Raw genomic sequence first — 18,049 nt, 5'->3', positions numbered from 1 at the left:
CCTCTGTAAATTTGAGACCATCGTGTTCTACATACCGAGTCCCAGGACAGCTGGGGCTCAAAAACAAAACAAAACAAAACAAAACAAACAAAAAGCCAAGAAATGGCTTGTGGTACATGCAACATGCTTGTCAAACCAAAACCATGATGTTGAGTTGTGTATTGCTGTGTGCAGACGCACTCGGTTGCTTTAGCTTCTGTGTACTGTTCCATGGTAAATCCCTGCATTTCACTTTCCCTTCCTCTAACGGTAGATGTTAGGCCATTGGCAGTTACAAACAGGTCATCACATACCTGTCTCTTTGCACACCCTTGAGTGCTGCTCCAGGGTAGGCCTGATGTGGCCAGATGACAATTGTGTTCTTATGACTTAGCCTAGAGGCAGCTCTGAGCAATTGCATTGATGTAAGGAGCCCCAGGTTTATCTAAAATCAGTGAGTAGAACATGTAAATGGAAATCCATGTAGATGAACTTGAATGACATTTGGAAAACAGCCATGAGATTTTACACCTGGAGCCAGGAAAGAAGGTAGTTAATTTGCCTTCGAGGCAATCTGCTACAATAGATCCTTCTCTCTCTCAGGTGTGGCTCCTGTATCTTGAGGAATGAAGTTTCTTATTCTAAGGCAAGTTCAGCACTCTGGACTCCTGAACCTCTTCTCTTCTCTACCCAGGTGAACCCAGCTGATACTGAAAACTATACCACTATGGTAGAGATGACATTTGTGTTCAGCATGATCTGGTCTGTGTGTGCCTCTGTGGATGAGGATGGACGCAAGAAGATTGACAGTTACCTTCGAGAAATTGAGGGCTCGTTTCCCAATAAGGTCAGGGCTCTTAAAGCTACCTGCCCTGTATGTCCTATTTTTCTAGGACATCTCTGGTCTTCAGACACTTTCTGACTTCAGACTCCACCTCTCTGCCACTCTCTTCTTCCCCTATCAGTCTTCAAACCCTGCCTCTGCCTGGTAAGAGCTGAAGGAAGGCCTGCTAACATGACTCCCACACTTTTCTTAGGACACAGTGTATGAATACTTCGTGAGCCCCAAGATGCGGACTTGGATCTCGTTTGAGGAGCAGCTCCCCAAGAGTTGGCGTTATCCTCCAAAGTGAGAGTAGACCCTGGACTTTGTGTAGGGCTTAGCACTGCAGTCGGTGGCAGATAGAGCAAGAGTGATGGGGCCAGAAGCCAGGGTGAAATGTGAAAGGTGAAAGCAATTCCAGCAAAGAGATGACTGGGTTTGGGAAGTAAGATCTAGAGGACTTCAAGGAGAATGTCAACCCCCCCCCCCCCCGGGGACCTAGCAGTCAGGGCCTGGTGATTAGACCGTGGTGACCCCAGAAGAAGATAAACGCTAGGAGGAAGATGGGAATGAGAACTGAACTGGGCCACTGGTCCTTGAGACACCATCCTTTTCTTCCCTAGCGCCCCTTTCTATAAGATCATGGTACCTACTGTTGATACTGTCCGTTACAACTACCTCGTGAGCACCTTGGTGGCCAACCAGAATCCTGTCTTACTGGTGGGTCCTGTAGGAACTGGAAAGACCTCCATAGCCCAGAGTGTTCTCCAGTCCTTGCCCTCCAGCCAGTGGTCGGTGCTCGTTGTCAACATGTCTGCACAGGTATGTCAGAGGGCTTGGGCTACCAGCTCTGCCACCTGCTCTCTCCCAGAACTCAAGTGCTCAGCTGCCACTCCTTCATGGTCCCATATTAATTTCCCTTGGGACCCCTCACATCTGTTCTGTGCTCTGCTGGCAGACTACGTCGAACAACGTGCAGAGCATCATTGAGAGCAGAGTGGAGAAGCGAACCAAGGGTGTGTATGTGCCATTTGGGGGCAAAAGCATGATCACCTTTATGGATGACCTAAACATGCCTGCTAAGGACTTGTTTGGGTCCCAACCACCCCTGGAGCTTATTCGCCTCTGGATCGACTATGGCTTCTGGTATGATCGACTGAAGCAGAGCATCAAGCACATTCGAGTAAGCGTCCCTAGCCCTTGTTCTCGCCTGTGCTAGGTGGGCTCTGTCCCTGCTCCGTTGGGTGCCAGGTCCTCTGTTCCTCCCCAGGCAGGAACGCACTGTTAATTTCTGAGGACCCATCTGTCTGGTCCTCAAGCTACTGATCCCCATTGTTGACTCTCCCCACTGAGCCTGCCCTATCCTTGGTGACCTGACAGTCTTGTTCTTCACATCACCCGGCCTCCAGGCCTCCTCTGCTCACTCATATGTCCTCAGAGCCAGGTCCTAACTCCATTCACAGACTCCTCCTTGTCCCATGGAGGAGTAACAGTAACTCCCCACTCACAGCCCAGACATCTCCCTTCTGTCCTCCTCTCATGGGGTCATGAGTACCTTACTGGATTCTTTCTTTTTTGTTTTTCCTTTTCCTTTCTTTTCTCTTTTTTTAAAAAGGGGGTTGGTCTTTCTATGTTGTAGTTCTGACTGTTCTGGAACTTGCCATGTAGACCAGGCTGGTCTCTAGAACTCAGAGAGATCCTCCTGTTTCTGCCTCCCGAGTTCAGGGTTTCACGGCATGTGCCACTGTGATCAACCAGCATGATGTTTTAAAACACCAACTGTGATACATAATGATCAGGTCAGGGCGACTAAAGTGTCTAGCACCTCAAACAGGTACCATTTCGACCAGCCTGGTCTACAGAGCGAGTTCCAGGACAGGCTCCAAAGCTACACAGAGAAACCCTGTCTTGAATAAAACAAACAAACAAACAAACAAACAAAAAACCCCAAATCAAACAACAAAAACATGTACCGTTTCTGTCAGAAACATTTAGGGTCCTCTGTCCCAGCTATGGTGAAGCATCCTTACCCTTGCTGCCTCTCATCGCCCCACCTGTTCCCCCCCCTTTGTCTTTACTCTCTAGGACATGTTCCTGATGGCTGCCATGGGCCCTCCAGGGGGAGGACGGACTGTTATCTCCCCGAGGCTGCAGAGTCGCTTCAACATTATCAACATGACCTTCCCCACTGTGAGGCCACAGGGGCTGGGGCTGGGGATTGTACAGGGAAAACCACCCCAGGCCTGTGGATTGAGGGAGCAGATCATGTACAGGGAAAACCACCCCAGGCCTGTGGATTGAGGGAGCAGATCAAGCCAGGCAGCTGAGCCTTGAGCAGATATGCTTCCAGGGAGCTGTGACCCGTAGAGGTGGGGGCCCTCTGTAGAAGCCCTGGGCATCTCCTGAGCCAGGACAGCTGCAGGGTTAAAGTTTGGCCTGCTGGCTCTGGAATGTGGAGCTTGTGGTCTCTCTCCATGCACAGAGAATGCCTGGGGTTGAAATAAACCCAGGGAGGTGGACCTTACAAAGCTAATAGCCATAAACAGCACCAAGGTCAGGGAGAGGTGAATGCAAATTTAAGGGGGCTAAAAAAAAAAAAAAAAGAAAAGAAAAGAAAAGAAAAAGAAAAAGAAAAAGAAAAAGAAAAAGAAAAAAAAATGGCAAAGCCAAATAAAACACCATCAGGAGAAATATTCTTTTAGTTTTTGAGACAAAGTCTCACTAAACGTAATACCAGGTGGCTTTAAAACTCATACTCCGACTGGAGAGATGGCTCAGCGGTTAAGAGCACTGCCTGCTCTTCCAAAGGTCCTGAGTTCAATTCCCAACAACCACATGGTGGCTCACGACCATCTGTAATGAGATCTGGTGCCCTTTTCTGGACTGTTATACATGAAGGCAGAACACTGTACACATGATTGCTAAATAAATAAATAAATAAATAAGAAAAGAAAAGAAAAAAAAAAAAACCTCATAACTCTACCTCGGCCTCCCAAATGCCAAGTTTACAAGTGTATATCACTGCTCTTGGTTCTTAATTAAATATTTTCTTTAAAATTAAGTCAAGCAGGTAAAGGCACCTGCCACCAAGCCTTACGACCTGAGCCCTATCCCTGGGGCCTGAGTGGTAGAACCATATACAGTTACATAGAATTAATTAAAAAAAATTAAACTAATGTAAACAGTTCTCCGTGTACAAGCTAACAGAATTCTGTATGTACGATCAGTACAGTGCGTCACTGAGCCACAGTGAGGCCTGAGACGACAGAGCAACCAACCACTGGCACCGACCGAGCCATCTTTATTTAGAATTTTAGTTTGTGTTTAGTATGGACATTTTCCACACGTTTTTATTTTTAAGATTATATTCCTCAGTGGGTTTTTTGTTTGTTTGTTTGTTTATTTTTTTGTGATGCTTCTTCAATTCTGCCCATGAGGAGAGAGCACTATGTTTGCCTCACCCCGGCCCTGGCCCTGGCCCTGGCTACCAGCCCAGGAACCTTGGAAAATAAGTTTGAGGTCTGTTTCTAGGAATCTCAGATCACCCGCATATTTGGTACCATGATCAACCAGAAGCTTCAGGACTTTGAAGAGGAGGTAAAGCCCATTGGGAACGTGGTGACAGAGGCTACCTTGGATGTGTACAACACCGTGGTGCAGCGCTTCCTGCCCACACCTGCCAAGATCCATTACCTCTTCAACCTCCGAGACATCTCCAAGGTAAGCGCTGGTCTGACCTCCCCACTTTGACCTGGCTCAGCCTCCTCAGCAATGGCTTCTTCCTCCTCCTCCTCTTTTTTTTTTTTTTTTTTTTTTTTTTTTTGGTTTTTCAAGACAAGGTTTCTCTGTGTAGCCTTAGCTATCTTGGAACTCACTCTGTAGACCAGGATGGCCTTGAATTCACAGAGATCCACCTGCCTCTGCATCCCAAGTGCTGGGACTAAAGGCGTGTGCCCCCACCGCCTTTTCTTTTTCTTAAAATAAGCCTTAGAACTCCATAGCAGGGGTTCAGTGGTTGGTGCACTGGCTGCTCTTGCAGAGGACCTAGGATCAGTTCCCAGCACCCACATGGTGACTCACAACCGTCTGTAACTACGGTTCTCCTGGCCTCTGCAGGCACTGCATGCATGTGGTATACAGACATACATGTAGACACACACTCATACAATATACATAAAATAAAATTTTTTTTTTCAAAAGAATGCCATAGCAAGAGGCTGGGGAGGTGACTGGGTCGGCCATTAAGAGAGTTTTCTGTTCTGTTTGGTTTCTTTTGTTGTTGTTGTTGGTTTTGGGTTTTTTGTTTGTTTTTGAGATGGGGTTTCACTATGTATCTCTGACTGTCGTGAAACTCATTTTGTAGGACCAGACTGACCTCAGACTCACAGAGTTCCACCTGCCTCTGCTTCCTGAATGCTGGGACTAAAAGTGTGCTCCACCATGCCCAGTGTGCTTTCAGTTCTTGCAGAGGCATGAGTTTGGTCCGAGGCACCCACCTTGAGTGGCTCACAACCATCAGTGTTTTTGTTCTGGCCCCTGTGGTCTCCTGCAGAGCAGGAGCAACCAACCACACAACACACACAACACAACACACACACAAACACACACACACACACACAGAGAGAGAGAGAGAGAGAGAGATGTACATACATATACATAATTATTTTTTAATCCTTAAAAATGAAAAGACGGGGCTGGACAGATGGCTCAGAGGTTAAGAGCACCGACTGCTCTGCCAGAGGTCCTCAGTTCAATTCCCAGCAACCACATGGTGGCTCACAACCATCCATTATGAGATCTGGTGCCCTCTTCTGGTGTGCAGATATACATGGAAACAGAACGTTGTATACATAATACATAAATAAAATCTTTAGAAAAAAAATGAAAAGACAATTCCATGGCAGAGCACATGCCTACAGCCACCCTATCCTGAAGTGCCATGCAGCCCCTCACCTGCCCTGCCCTCCAGATCTGCCAAGGATCACTTTCCTCCGCTTCCTCCAGTTGTTGCTTCAACCTCTTCAGGTTTTCCAGGGCATGCTGAGAGCCAACAAGGACTTCCATGACACCAAGTCCAGCATCACCAGACTCTGGATCCATGAATGTTTCAGGTGATGTGTCTGTGTGTCCTGGCCAGATCTACCTCCCTGGCCTCACTCCCAACCACAGCCTTCCCCTCTGGCCTGGCTCTCCCTTTCCTAGGACTGTCCTTCTCTCTAGCCCAAGTCCCTCCCCAACTGTTTCCCCACAGAGTATTCTCAGACAGACTGGTTGATGCAACAGACATGGAAGCCTTCATGGGCATCCTAAGTGACAAGCTCGGCTCCTTCTTTGACCTCACATTTCATAATCTCTGCCCCAACAAACGTCCTCCCATCTTTGGTGAGCCAGGAGCGGGGGGGGGGGGGGGGACGGACACACACGACTTTGGGACTTAGGAGGTTGGGGTCAGAAGGTCAGGGCACGGCTTCCTGATGCTAATGGCCATAAGGAACCTCTAGGAGGACCAGGCATTGGGGACTCTGATGCCCTTCTCCCATGGCCTAGGGGACTTCATGAAGGAGCCCAAGGTCTATGAAGACCTGGTAGATCTGACATTATTGAAGACAGCCATGGAGACAGCCCTAAATGAGTACAACATTTCCCCTTCTGTGGTGCCAATGCAGCTAGTGCTCTTCCGAGAGGCCATCGAGCACAGTGAGTGCTCCCACTCCCGGCCCTTCCATCTCCCACCTCAAGTTTCCCTTCAAAGGACACTCCTAAATCAAATTCCAAATTTGTTTCCTTTCTGGTCCAACACGTTCTTGTGCCAGTGGGGTTTGTCTACCTATTCATTTTTGTTTTGAGACAGAGTCTTCCTGTGTAGCCCTAGCTGGCTTGGAAATTGCTTTTTAGAGTAAGCTGGTCTTAAACTTGTGGTGACCCTCCTGTCTGCCTCTCCCTGGTACTTCAGGCCTGCACTACCACACCTATCCACAGGGGTGTTTAGTGGGCAAGTTGAAGGTTACTGTTAATCACCTTCAGAGCCTTGGGTACCAACCTCTTCCCTCTTGCTTGGTTCCTCGGCTTCAGCCTGGGCTTTGACCCCAAGCCCAGGGCCTGGAAGTTGGTTGGAATTGCTCACCTAGTCCATTACCCTCACCCTGCTTCCCAGTCACACGGATTGTGCGGGTAATTGGACAGCCTCGAGGCAACATGCTCTTGGTGGGGATTGGTGGCAGTGGACGGCAGAGTCTGGCCCGCTTGGCCTCTTCCATTTGCGAGTACAACACGTTCCAGATTGAGGTCACCAAGCACTATCGTAAACAGGAATTCCGAGAAGGTATGGCTGGGGCTCCTGAACCGGAGGAGGGCAGAGGTTTTAGAATGAAAGATGAGCTGCTTGAGTGACTGCCATGCCAGGTGCAGAGAGGTCTCTGGCCTTTGTTGCTGGCGTAGGATGGTGGTGTGCGTCCAATGGGTGCTTATGAACTGAGGGAGGGTCCTGAAGGGTTGAGGACGATGACGGGGAGTCTGAAGTACGTGTTTTTTCCTTTGTCCTTCACTTGATTGGCAGATATCAAACGTCTGTATCGCCAGGCAGGGGTGGATCTCACGGCCACGTCCTTCCTTTTCGTGGATACCCAGATCGCCGATGAGTCCTTCCTAGAAGACATCAACAACATCCTCAGCTCAGGCGAAGTCCCCAATCTCTACAAATCGGACGAATTTGAAGAGGTACAGTTCCTTCGGTGCTAAGTTGGTTCTTTGGCTTTCCTAACAACCACCTAAATTCAGACTCCGAATCTGTTTCTGTAGCATCCCCATGCAGCAGATCAGGCCCTGTGAGGCTGAAGGGCTGTTTCTCACCAGTCATCCCCCAGAGGCCTCACGGGGCAGAGTCGCTTTAAATCCCACCCCAGCCTGCCAACCTCACCTTCAGTCTGGCTCATACTGCTGTGAGAACTTCACTCCCCTGACTCAGTGTGTCTTTTGTCCAGATCCAAAGCCATATCATAGAGCAGGCCCGGGCAGACCAGATTCCAGAAACCTCGGACAGCATCTTCGCATACCTCATTGAGCGCGTGCGGAACAACCTGCACATCGTGCTCTGCCTGAGTCCAGTGGGAGACCCCTTCAGGTAATGCTTCCTGGATCGTCCTTCTCCCCAGTGGCCTCCCCTGCCTCTTGGTCTTCTGTTCCTCTGGAAGTTAGGGTGTTCCATGAGACTCCCTTCACAGTTCAGCAGTGTTAAGCACCCACATTGTTCTGTAACAACCCATTAGAGTCTTTTCATTTTCCCAGACTCAAAGTCTTTACCCCGTAGAGCATAACTCCCCTCTCCCAGCTTCAAATTCCATCTCTGTGAACTTGATGACTTTTGATGACCTCATACAAGTGGAATGGTGCAGTATTTGCCCTTTTGTGACTTATTATTTCACTTCTATAATGTCCTCAGGTTTCATCCGTATTGTATCATAGGACTATTTTATCCTTTTTGATAAAAGGATGAACAGAATCACATAGTAATGCATACATAACAAAATTTTTTATCCATTCTTGGTATGACTAGGTATCTCAAGACAATCAAAACTAGAAGGAACAGGTTGGGTGTGACAATACACACCTATAATTTCAGAACTTGGAAGGCTGAAGCAAGAAGATTGCTGCAAATTTGAGACCACGCTGAGATTCAGGGTAGCCAGAGCTATATGTGAGACCCTGTCTTTTAAAAAAAAAAAAAAATTAGGGCTGGAGAGTCTGCTCTTCCAGAGGACCGGGGTCCAATTCCCGGTCCCCACACGACAGCTCACTGCTGTCTGTGTGACTCCAATTCCAGTTCCACTCTCACACGGACATACATGCAGGCAAAACACCAATGCACATAAAATAAAAATAAATAAAAAAATTTAAAAATCAAACCAAAATAAACTTAGGAGGAGGGCGAGGCAAAGCAGGTTACCATTTTGCTTATGTTTTTAATTTATGGCATATGGTGCATTTATCACGGTGGTGCCATGCTAAGCTTTCTTCTTGGGCTACCCCACCGAATTCCCAACAAACTTAGTACATACTGTGAACCCCTCTTGAGAGGAGGAAACTGATGTTAGAGCATGTTAGATCCTTGTTAGAGCAACACCTAGAAAACGTGGATCTAGGCCTTTTTGATCTGAGACCATTTCTTTTGTTTCTTTTCCAAGACCATTTCTCAAATGTTGTGCTGAGCTGTCTGTGGGGAGGTAACCCTGCATGAACAGATAGGAGGAGCAGGATGGGGCCCCCGGTTTCTGTAAGGTGGGTGGGCATGTGTTAGAAAGCTGAGAGCATCTGCGAGGAGACTTAATGTCCTCCCCTTCTCTCTAGGAACTGGATTCGCCAATACCCAGCCTTGGTGAACTGCACAACCATCAACTGGTTCTCAGAGTGGCCCAAGGAGGCCTTGCTAGAAGTGGCTGAGAAGTACATCATAGGAGTGGACTTGGGGACACATGAGAATGTGAGCCCTTCCCTCCTGACACTTTTGCCACGCCCACACCTTCCCTCCGTTCCCTGGTCCACACCCTGTATCTTGCATTCTGTTTTGTTGGCTTCAGATCCACAAGAAGGTGGCCCAGATCTTTGTCACCATGCACTGGTCCGTGGCTCAGTATTCCCAGAAGATGCTGCTGGAACTTCGGAGATACAATTATGTCACACCCACAAACTACCTGGAGCTCGTGTCTGGATATAAAAAGTATGGAAACTGGGAGACAAGGAGGGCCATGGGGGTGGCATCCTTCAAAGGTGTTGGCTGGTGAAATGATACCCAGTATCTGGCCAGAGGGACAGGCTGGAGGACATGGGCACTAAGGAGGGATGGCAGAGTCACGGAGGGTCTTAGTTGTTCCCTGGAAGTTAATGAGAGGAGGGACTTCTATTGGGAAGGCCTTTTCTAGAGCCCCCAGTCATGTCCCCGAGGCTCCAATGCCTCTATATCCTGATTGTCCTTATTTACTGGGATGGTGTTTCTCTATATTTTTCAGACCACATAAAGTTAGCTGGGAGCTTACTCTAATATTTGTAACCCTTCTGTCTCTCCCTCTAATGTCTCTTAGACTGACCATTTTTATGAAATAGCTGGGTGTAGAGATACATGCTTATAAATTCCCTGCGCTAGGAAGGCTGACATAGGAAAATTATGAATTCCAGGACAGTGTGGCTTCATACAAGGTCCCTGTCTCAGAAATAACCAATCCTACACTGTCCACCTGGAGTTAGAATCAGATGCTACAGGTTGAGGTCTTGGGTACCAGCTGCGGAGACTGAACCCCATACTGTTTTACCTGGGTGTCTTGTCAGTCCTCAGCTTAGCTGAGCTAAGTGGTGTAGAAATCAGAGGAACAATATTGCTGGCTTATTGTAAAGGATATTGTATCTTATTTGACTTTTCTTGAGACAGTTTCTCACATACATAGCACAGTCTGGCTTTCAACTCACTATGTAGCAGAGGATATAACCTCAAATTCATAGCAGTCCTTCTGCCTCAACCTTCCTAATGCTGGAATTACAAGCATATGACCCATTACACTTACCAGGATTGAGTATTTTGATCAAAGTTGTGGGGGGGGAAGCAATTTGTAAGAATGACTTAATGTCAACTCACCCACTTACCATGTATTTCTTTTTAAGCACCTACTATGTGCTAGGCACTATTTTAGAGTAATATACCGGTGAGCCCTTTTCTTTCTGGACATACAGACCAACATTCTGCCTTTTTCTTTCTATTTGTCAATCAGGTTTTTGAAGTTAATTTTATGTGCATTGGTGTGAGGTGTCAGATGCCGTGGAACTGGAGTTATGACTGTGAGCTGTCATGTGGGTGCTGGGAATTGAACCTGAGTCCTCTGGAAGACCAGTCGGTGCTCCTAACTGCTGAGTCATCTCTCCAGCCCCACGAATCATTTTGATAAACCCTTTAGTCCAGGAAATACCCACAATTTTTTTTTTAAATCCAGATTTTTAGCTTCTCTTTAAACAGAAGAGTAGGAGGACTGGGTTCCCATTGATTCCCACAGAGAGAGAAAGAAGCTGGAGTAGGACTCACTTGCCCCTTTGGGTGGATTCGTGTTTTCCGGACCATTGTGGCCCAGCTGCCTGCTGCACGGTGGGAGCTGTGGGAGATACCCAGGCAGAGGGAGTGATGTGTTAGAATGGTGTGGAGGACAGAGAATCGGGGTAAGAAGACTGTGGGAAATTTGTTGGAAGTGACAAAGACCTGACCAGGCTATGTAAAGGCAAGAAGCAGGCTGTATGTCTGTCTGTGAGCGCAGACAGTGGCCACCGACGGAAGAGAGAAACTGAAACACTGAAGGAGTAAGACACCTCCTTCCTCTGAGCCTCTCCAGACTTGCAGCTTACCACTGCTCCTCTGCAGGCTTCTGGCAGAAAAGCGGCAGGAGCTGCTGGACCAAACCAATAAGCTGCGGACTGGATTGTTTAAGATTGATGAAACTAGGGAAAAAGTAGAAGTGATGTCTCTGGAGCTGGAAGAAGCCAAGAGAAAGGTGGCCGAGTTCCAGAAACAGTGCGAAGAGTATCTGGTCATCATCGTGCAGCAGAAGCGGGAAGCCGATGAGCAGCAGAAGGTCGGTGGCCCTGCCCCCTGCACCCACTCCTCTTCTCACCTCCTCCTTGGTTTTCTATTCATTCATCCTTCTCACCTTTGATCAAGACGAAGACAAAGCCTTGTATCTTCTTTTCATCTCTAGGCTGTCACTGCCCATAGCGAGAAGATTGCTATTGAGGAAGTCAAGTGTCAGGCACTAGCAGACAATGCCCAGAAGGATCTAGAGGAGGCACTGCCAGCCCTTGAAGAAGCCATGCGGGTACCAGAGGCTGGCACCAGATGGTGCCAGGAGTGGGAATGGGACCAGCCTTCTTTGCCCTCAGAGTCCCTGGGGAGGTGGGAAATGGGGAGGTGGCACCTCAGTTGGCTCTGTGTCCAGGAAAGACCCATCTTGCTATCTGAGCTGACTCCTGCCCAGTTCTCTCAGTTAATCCATTCATCTTCCCAGGCTCTGGAGTCTCTGAACAAGAAGGATATAGGTGAGATCAAGTCCTACGGAAGACCTCCCGCCCAGGTGGAGATTGTAATGCAGGCAGTCATGATTCTGCGTGGCAATGAACCCACATGGGCAGAGGCAAAGCGGCAGCTTGGTAAGCAGAGGGCACTGTGAGAAGAGACTTCCATTTGTCTGGTGTTTGTTGATCAAGTATATACAGTTCATCAGGCCTTCTGCAAGGGCCACCTGAGGTAGTGCAGAGACCACCCCCGCCCAGGTACCACAGAGACACCCACCCAGGCCTTCTGCAAGGTTGCCTGAGGTACCGCAGAGAACCCCCCCACCCCCAGGAGCACAGAGGTTAAGAGAAGCCCCAGCACCCATTAGGATTCTTTGGGAGTAAGGAGAAGAAACTGGCTCCTCTCACTGCAATCAAAAGAAAATTGTTCTGAAGCAAAGAGAATGCACAGCAAGAGCCAAGGACAGGAATGTCTCTATGTCCCCACAGAGGCAAGAATAGAAAACGAGAAATGACTCTTCTTTTCTCTCTCTGTCTTACTTCCTTACACTTTCTTTGTGTATATTTCCCAGTGTGTGTGTGTGTATGTGTGTATGTGTGTGTGTGTGTGTGTGTGTGTGTGTGTCTACAAAGTCCAAAAGTCAGTCTTGGGTGTTGTTCCTCAGGAACCATTCACCTGTTTTGTTTTTGAGACAGGGTATCTGACAGTGACCTGGGGTCTCTGGTTACCTAGAGTGACTGACCTGGGCACTCGGGAGACCTTCCAGTCTCTGCCTCCCCAGTGCTGGGATTATAGGTACTTGCTACCATGCCTACCTTTCTACTTATGTTTTGGGGGCTCAGACTTAGATCTTCATGAGTGTGTCTCAAGCACTTTACTGACTGAGCCATCTGTTTGGCCTCGGGACACTATTTTCATTCTGTGGCTTTCTCTGTCTGGCAGTTTTTTTTTTTTTTTTTTTTTTTTTGGTTTTTCGAGACAGGGTTTCTCTGTGGCTTTGGAGGCTGTCCTGGAACTAGCTCTTGTAGACCAGGCTGGTCTCGAACTCACAGAGATCCACCTGCCTCTGCCTCCCGAGTGCTGGGATTAAAGGCGTGCACCACCAATGCCCGGCTAGTCTGGCAGTTTTTGTCCAGAAGAGAGTACAAAGCACGTAGAAAGAATGCTGGGTTTAGTGATTTAGCTGAGTTTATTAAGGGAAAGGAGTGGGTGATGAGGCAGGGGAGATTGAAAAGGCCCTGGGGGCCAAGAGGGTGCCAGCAAGTAGAAGGAGCAAGATCAGAAGGGGTCATCACATATCTTGGCTTTGGAGCTGGGCAAGGAGAACGGGATTTGGCCCTCTGGCTGAGGCCTCAAAATGTCATGCCACAGGTGAACAGAACTTCATCAAGTCGCTGATCCACTTTGATAAAGACAACATCTCAGATAAGGTGCTGAAGAAGATCGGAGCCTACTGTGCCCAGCCTGACTTCCAGCCTGATATTATTGGCAGAGTCTCCCTGGCTGCTAAGTCCCTCTGCATGTGGGTGCGGGCCATGGAGGTAGGTGGTGACCAAAATGGGTGGGGACCCGAGGGGACAGTCCTGGATAAGCTGGGGGGTGGCAGACAAAGATCAGAAGGAAGGTGCTTGGTGGGTGGGTGGGTGATGGGGGACCCTGGAGCCTGGCTGTCTTCCCACAGTTGTATGGGCGTCTGTACCGAGTGGTAGAGCCCAAGCGGATCCGAATGAATGCCGCCATAGCCCAGCTTCAAGAGAAGCAAGCAGCTCTAGCTGAGGCCCAGGAAAAGCTTCGGGAGGTGAGCTTCATTCTGGTCTTCTGGAGCCCTTCCTCCTCTGTCTGACTCTATCACCTTCATTCTGTGCCCACCTCTGCTGTCTTACAGTATTGAACTCGCTCCCCTGCGTAGGATGCAAAAGGCTCCTAGGGCTTGTTGTCTTTGTGGGTCACAGGGCACTTTTGTCCCAGAGTCCAAGTTACCCCTGTCACAGCCTTGGAATAGGTTTGGGGATATTGACTGATGGCATGTGGGTAGCGAGTGAGTCAGTCTTCAGCGAGGGAATGGGTCAGTAGGGTCAAGATGGCAAGTGTGGGCCTGGAACAGTAGGGGTGTCTGTAATTGGCGGGGGTAGAGCTTTCTAGAAGCCGTGGGGGTGAGTTACTAAGGGCAGGGTAGACAAGAGAGACGACTTCCTACAGGATTTTTAAACGACTTTTAAACCATGAAGAACAGTCAAGTGCCACTATCAAAAGAATTCAGAATTCTCCTTGTCTTTCATTTGATTCTTTTTTAAGTCATAGGTTTAATAGATAATATTCTAGGTGTGGTAGCACATGTATTTAATGCCAGCACCCAGGAGAAAAGGCAAGCATATCCCTGTGAGTTGGAGGCCAGCCTGGTCTACATAGTGAGTTCCAAGATAACCAGGGCTACACAGAGAGATCCTGTCTCAACAACAACAAAAAGATAATACATACAACTTCATCCCTAGATAATATACTCACGTTGAAATCAATTTGCAATTCAAAGTTACAGAAGAATACACAACAAAAAGTCTTCCCACCTTTTGGTCCGTAGCATCTAACTTCCCTCTGTGAAAGCAGCCAATCTGTACAAAATTCCTCCATCCTTCCAAAGATTAGCTATGTTAATATCAGTGCTTGTGTGCATACACACAGACACAAGTACACGTACATACTGACTTGTGGTGGTTTGAATGAGATCGGCCCCCATAGACTCATATATTTGAATGCTTAGTCACCAGGGAGTGGAACTCTTTGAAAGGATTAGAAGGATTAGGAGGTATGGCCATGTTGGAGGAACTGTGTCACTGTGGGCAGGCTTTGAGGTTTCAAAAGCCTATGCCAGGCAAGTCAGTCTCCTCTCCCTCCCCCTCCCCCTCTCCCCCTCTCCCCCTCCCCTCCTCCCCTCCCTCCCCTCCCCTCCCCTCCTCCTCTCCTCTATGCCTCTCTCTCCTTCTCTCTGTCTGCTGCCTATGGACCAGGATGTACAGCTGTCATCCACTGCTTTTCACCATGATGATCACAGATTGTCCCTCTAAAAGTTCAAGGAAGCTCCCCATTAAATGCTTTCTTCTTTCAGCTGCCTTAGCCACAGTGTCTCTTCACAGCAATAGAACAGTGACTAAGAACACAAACACACATTGTTTTTACATTGCACATGCTATTTGGGGCATTTTTATTACCTATAGGTTAATTACCAGCAGAGCTAGGACAGGCACCAGGTTTGTGACTCTTTGATGCCCTGTCCATAGCTGGTCTCTGTCTTTTCCCATCACAGTCATTTTTACTGTCAGAAGTACAGATGTCCCCAAGCTCTCTTGTGGTTTGGCCTGTGCAGACAACTCATCCAGGATGGGAGAATAGGTTTCCATCTGTGCACACATCTCCATCACTCCATTCTGTGGTCATAACCCCCTCCTAACTCTCCCAAAGCCTTCTCTCCTACTGACTCTTTTCCAGGAGGTCATAGCCATAGGTGAGGCAACCCACTTGGCAAGGTTTCTCTCCCAGATGAGTCATATCCTGGGCCAAGTACTTAAGTCATTCCTTTATGTTTAAACAATGGAACCTCTGGAGCTTTCTGCAAATGATTCATTTCATGGACAAACAGAGTTCACAATGTTAGGACTCTTAGTGGATGAGCCACATGTACTCAAGAACACTAATTGGTAAGAGGAAGTGGACAGGAGAGCTGTGTGCAACGGCATCTCAGACAGGAGGATCATTTGGTTCCAGATATTCAAGCCTAGCCTGAACAACATGATGTGGGCCCTGTCTCAAAACAAAACAGTAAACAGATGGGGAAAACCAGCATTTTCCCCTTACTGCTGATCAAGGTTGCAAAATTTAAGAGCCAGATGCCTGCTTGTTTTATTTATTGAGGCAGAGCCTCCTGTGACCCAGGCCAGCCTTGAACTTGATGTACAGCCAAGGATAACCTTGAACTCTCCTGATCCTCCTACCTCCAACTCCCAAATGCTGAATATAGGTGGGTGCTGCATTGCCTGGTTTATTTGGTGCTGGGGGTCAAACTTAAGGCTTGGTGCATGCTAGGCAAGCACTCTACAAATGAGCTGTGTTCCCAGCCCTCTAGCCCTTGGTAAGTGTTTTTATTTATTTTGATAGGTTCTCCATTACATTGCTCAGGCTGGCCTTAAACTCACTCTTCGGACCTGAATCCTTGAATTTGTTGTTTTCCTCCCTCAGCCTCTCAAATAATTCAAACAAACAAACAAACAAACAAACAGTGTTTGTGTGCATGTATGTGGGTATTTGAAGGGGAATGCCATTGCCAGAGGCCAGAGGTGTCAGATCTTTCTGGGGTGGTGAGCTGCCCTGCCATGGATGCTGAAAGAGCAGTATGTGCTCTTAACTGCTAAGCCACTTGTCCAGTCGTGTGTGTGTGTGTGTGTGTGTGTGTGTGTGTGTGTGTGTGTGTGTGTGTACATGTGGACATCAGAGGACAGCTCACAGGAGTTGCTCCTTCCCTACCATCCTATGGGCTTCAGGGAGTGAACTGGAGTTGTCAAGTGTGTCATCAAGGGCCTTTACCTAGTGAGACATCTTGCTGGCCTGGGATGGCCAAGAAGCTGCTATTGTTGCTGCCATTGCTTTTTTTTTTTTCCTTCTCTTTCTCTCTCCTCCTCTCCCGGACCCTTATTTTTCTGTTTTGAGGTAGTCCCACTTTATAGCCTGTAGCTCCCTAGGTAGAATAGGCTGGTCTTGAACTTTCAGAGATTCTCCTGCCACTGCCTCTTAAACTCTTTTTTTTTTGTTTTGTTTTGTTTTTTGTTTTTTGAGACAGGGTTTTCTCTGTGGCTTTGGAGGCTGACCTGGAACTAGCTCTTATAGACCAGGCTGGTCTCGAACTCACAGAGATCCACGTGCCTCTGCCTCCCGAGTGCTGGGATTAAAGGCGTGCGCCACCAACGCCTGGTTCCTCTTAAGCTCTATAGTTACAAGTAGCAGCCACCATTGATAGCAGAGCCTGCTTTTTAGGGGTGCTAATCTCATGCATCTCTTTTTGAGAACATGCTCACTTGTGTAACCCAGGCTGGCCCAGAACCATCTATATATATCTCAGGCTGGCCTTGAACTGGTGATCATTCTGCCTCAGCCACCCAAGTGCTAGATTTCCAGGCTATCGCACCATGCTTGGCTTCCCACTGGAAAACTACTTTCAAGAGTTCTAAATGGAAGTTGCTGTTGGCGTCACTGGTCAGTGTCCAGAAGTGTTGTGAGACCAAGCCGCGCTCCTGATTTCCCGCTGCACTGGAGGCTGAACCCAGGGCAGGCCTGGCCATGCCCTCTAACACCGAGTTACTGCACGTCTCAGCCTCTGATGTAGCTCATCATGTTTCATGAGGTCTTTATCTTCTGCCTAGATGTGAGTTTCATTAGTAGGTAGATTCTGGGCTCTAAGAGGAGGAAGGAAGGAAGGAAGGAAGGAAGGAAGGAAGGAAGGAAGGAAGGTTAACGAAGCTCGTCTGACATAATATACATCCCTCACTCCTTGTCTCACTTCCGTCTGGTAGGATTACTCTTATATTATACACGAGGAAGCAGAGCCTCAAAAGACGTGAACTGTGTGACATATGTGAGTGTGAGCGTGTACACAGCTTTCGTCTAGAGGCCAGAGGACAGGCTTCTAGGGTCCTGGCCTCCTCTCCTACCCTGGTGATGCAGCTGGCTTTAGAGCTTCTGGGTGACTCTCCTCTTTCTACCTCCCATCTCTCCAGTAGTTCTGGGATTCCAGATGTGCACCTCCACTTTGTGTGCTGCGTGCGTGCGTGCGTGCCTGCGTGCGTGCGTGCGTGCGTGCGTGTGTGTTTGTTGTGTGTGTGTGTACATGTGTACAGCCTTTAGAGGACTGACTCAAGTCACTGGCCCTCAGAGACATCAATTGACCCAAAGGGCAGGCACTTTCAAGTGACAAAGTCAGAATTTGACCTAAAACAATCTACCCTTGAGGCCTGTGTATTCTATCCCCCATGTGCCAATCATTCCTAGGTAGCAGAGAAACTGGAGATGCTGAAGAAACAGTACGATGAGAAGCTGGCACAGAAGGAGGAGCTTCGCAAGAAATCTGAAGAGATGGAGCTGAAGCTGGAGCGAGCAGGAATGTTGGTGTCTGGGCTAGCTGGTGAAAAGGCCCGTTGGGAAGAGACTGTGCAGGTGAGGTG

The 18,049-nt window shown here is 48.2% G+C and overlaps 1 protein-coding gene across 1 annotated transcript in view; it reads left to right on the top strand.

The window, feature by feature from the left end:
- Dnah2 (dynein axonemal heavy chain 2) overlaps positions 1–18,049 on the top strand; it is a 109,740-nt gene that overhangs the window by 75,353 nt on the left and 16,338 nt on the right. Inside the window, exons 43-62 of the mRNA XM_035448122.1 lie at positions 674–826; positions 1,017–1,108; positions 1,426–1,624; positions 1,761–1,985; positions 2,888–2,992; positions 4,334–4,522; positions 5,828–5,913; positions 6,054–6,184; positions 6,350–6,499; positions 6,957–7,124; positions 7,359–7,519; positions 7,783–7,922; positions 9,146–9,278; positions 9,376–9,515; positions 11,196–11,406; positions 11,530–11,646; positions 11,836–11,977; positions 13,215–13,384; positions 13,525–13,641; positions 17,877–18,041. Coding sequence (XP_035304013.1) covers positions 674–826; positions 1,017–1,108; positions 1,426–1,624; positions 1,761–1,985; positions 2,888–2,992; positions 4,334–4,522; positions 5,828–5,913; positions 6,054–6,184; positions 6,350–6,499; positions 6,957–7,124; positions 7,359–7,519; positions 7,783–7,922; positions 9,146–9,278; positions 9,376–9,515; positions 11,196–11,406; positions 11,530–11,646; positions 11,836–11,977; positions 13,215–13,384; positions 13,525–13,641; positions 17,877–18,041 — 2,994 coding nt within the window. The remainder of the gene's footprint in view (positions 1–673; positions 827–1,016; positions 1,109–1,425; positions 1,625–1,760; positions 1,986–2,887; positions 2,993–4,333; positions 4,523–5,827; positions 5,914–6,053; positions 6,185–6,349; positions 6,500–6,956; positions 7,125–7,358; positions 7,520–7,782; positions 7,923–9,145; positions 9,279–9,375; positions 9,516–11,195; positions 11,407–11,529; positions 11,647–11,835; positions 11,978–13,214; positions 13,385–13,524; positions 13,642–17,876; positions 18,042–18,049) is intronic.

This window comes from Cricetulus griseus, chromosome 7 (genome assembly GCF_003668045.3).
Source record: "Cricetulus griseus strain 17A/GY chromosome 7, alternate assembly CriGri-PICRH-1.0, whole genome shotgun sequence".
Classification (NCBI taxonomy): domain Eukaryota; kingdom Metazoa; phylum Chordata; class Mammalia; order Rodentia; family Cricetidae; genus Cricetulus; species Cricetulus griseus.
This window is presented reverse-complemented; position numbering and strand designations above follow the sequence as displayed.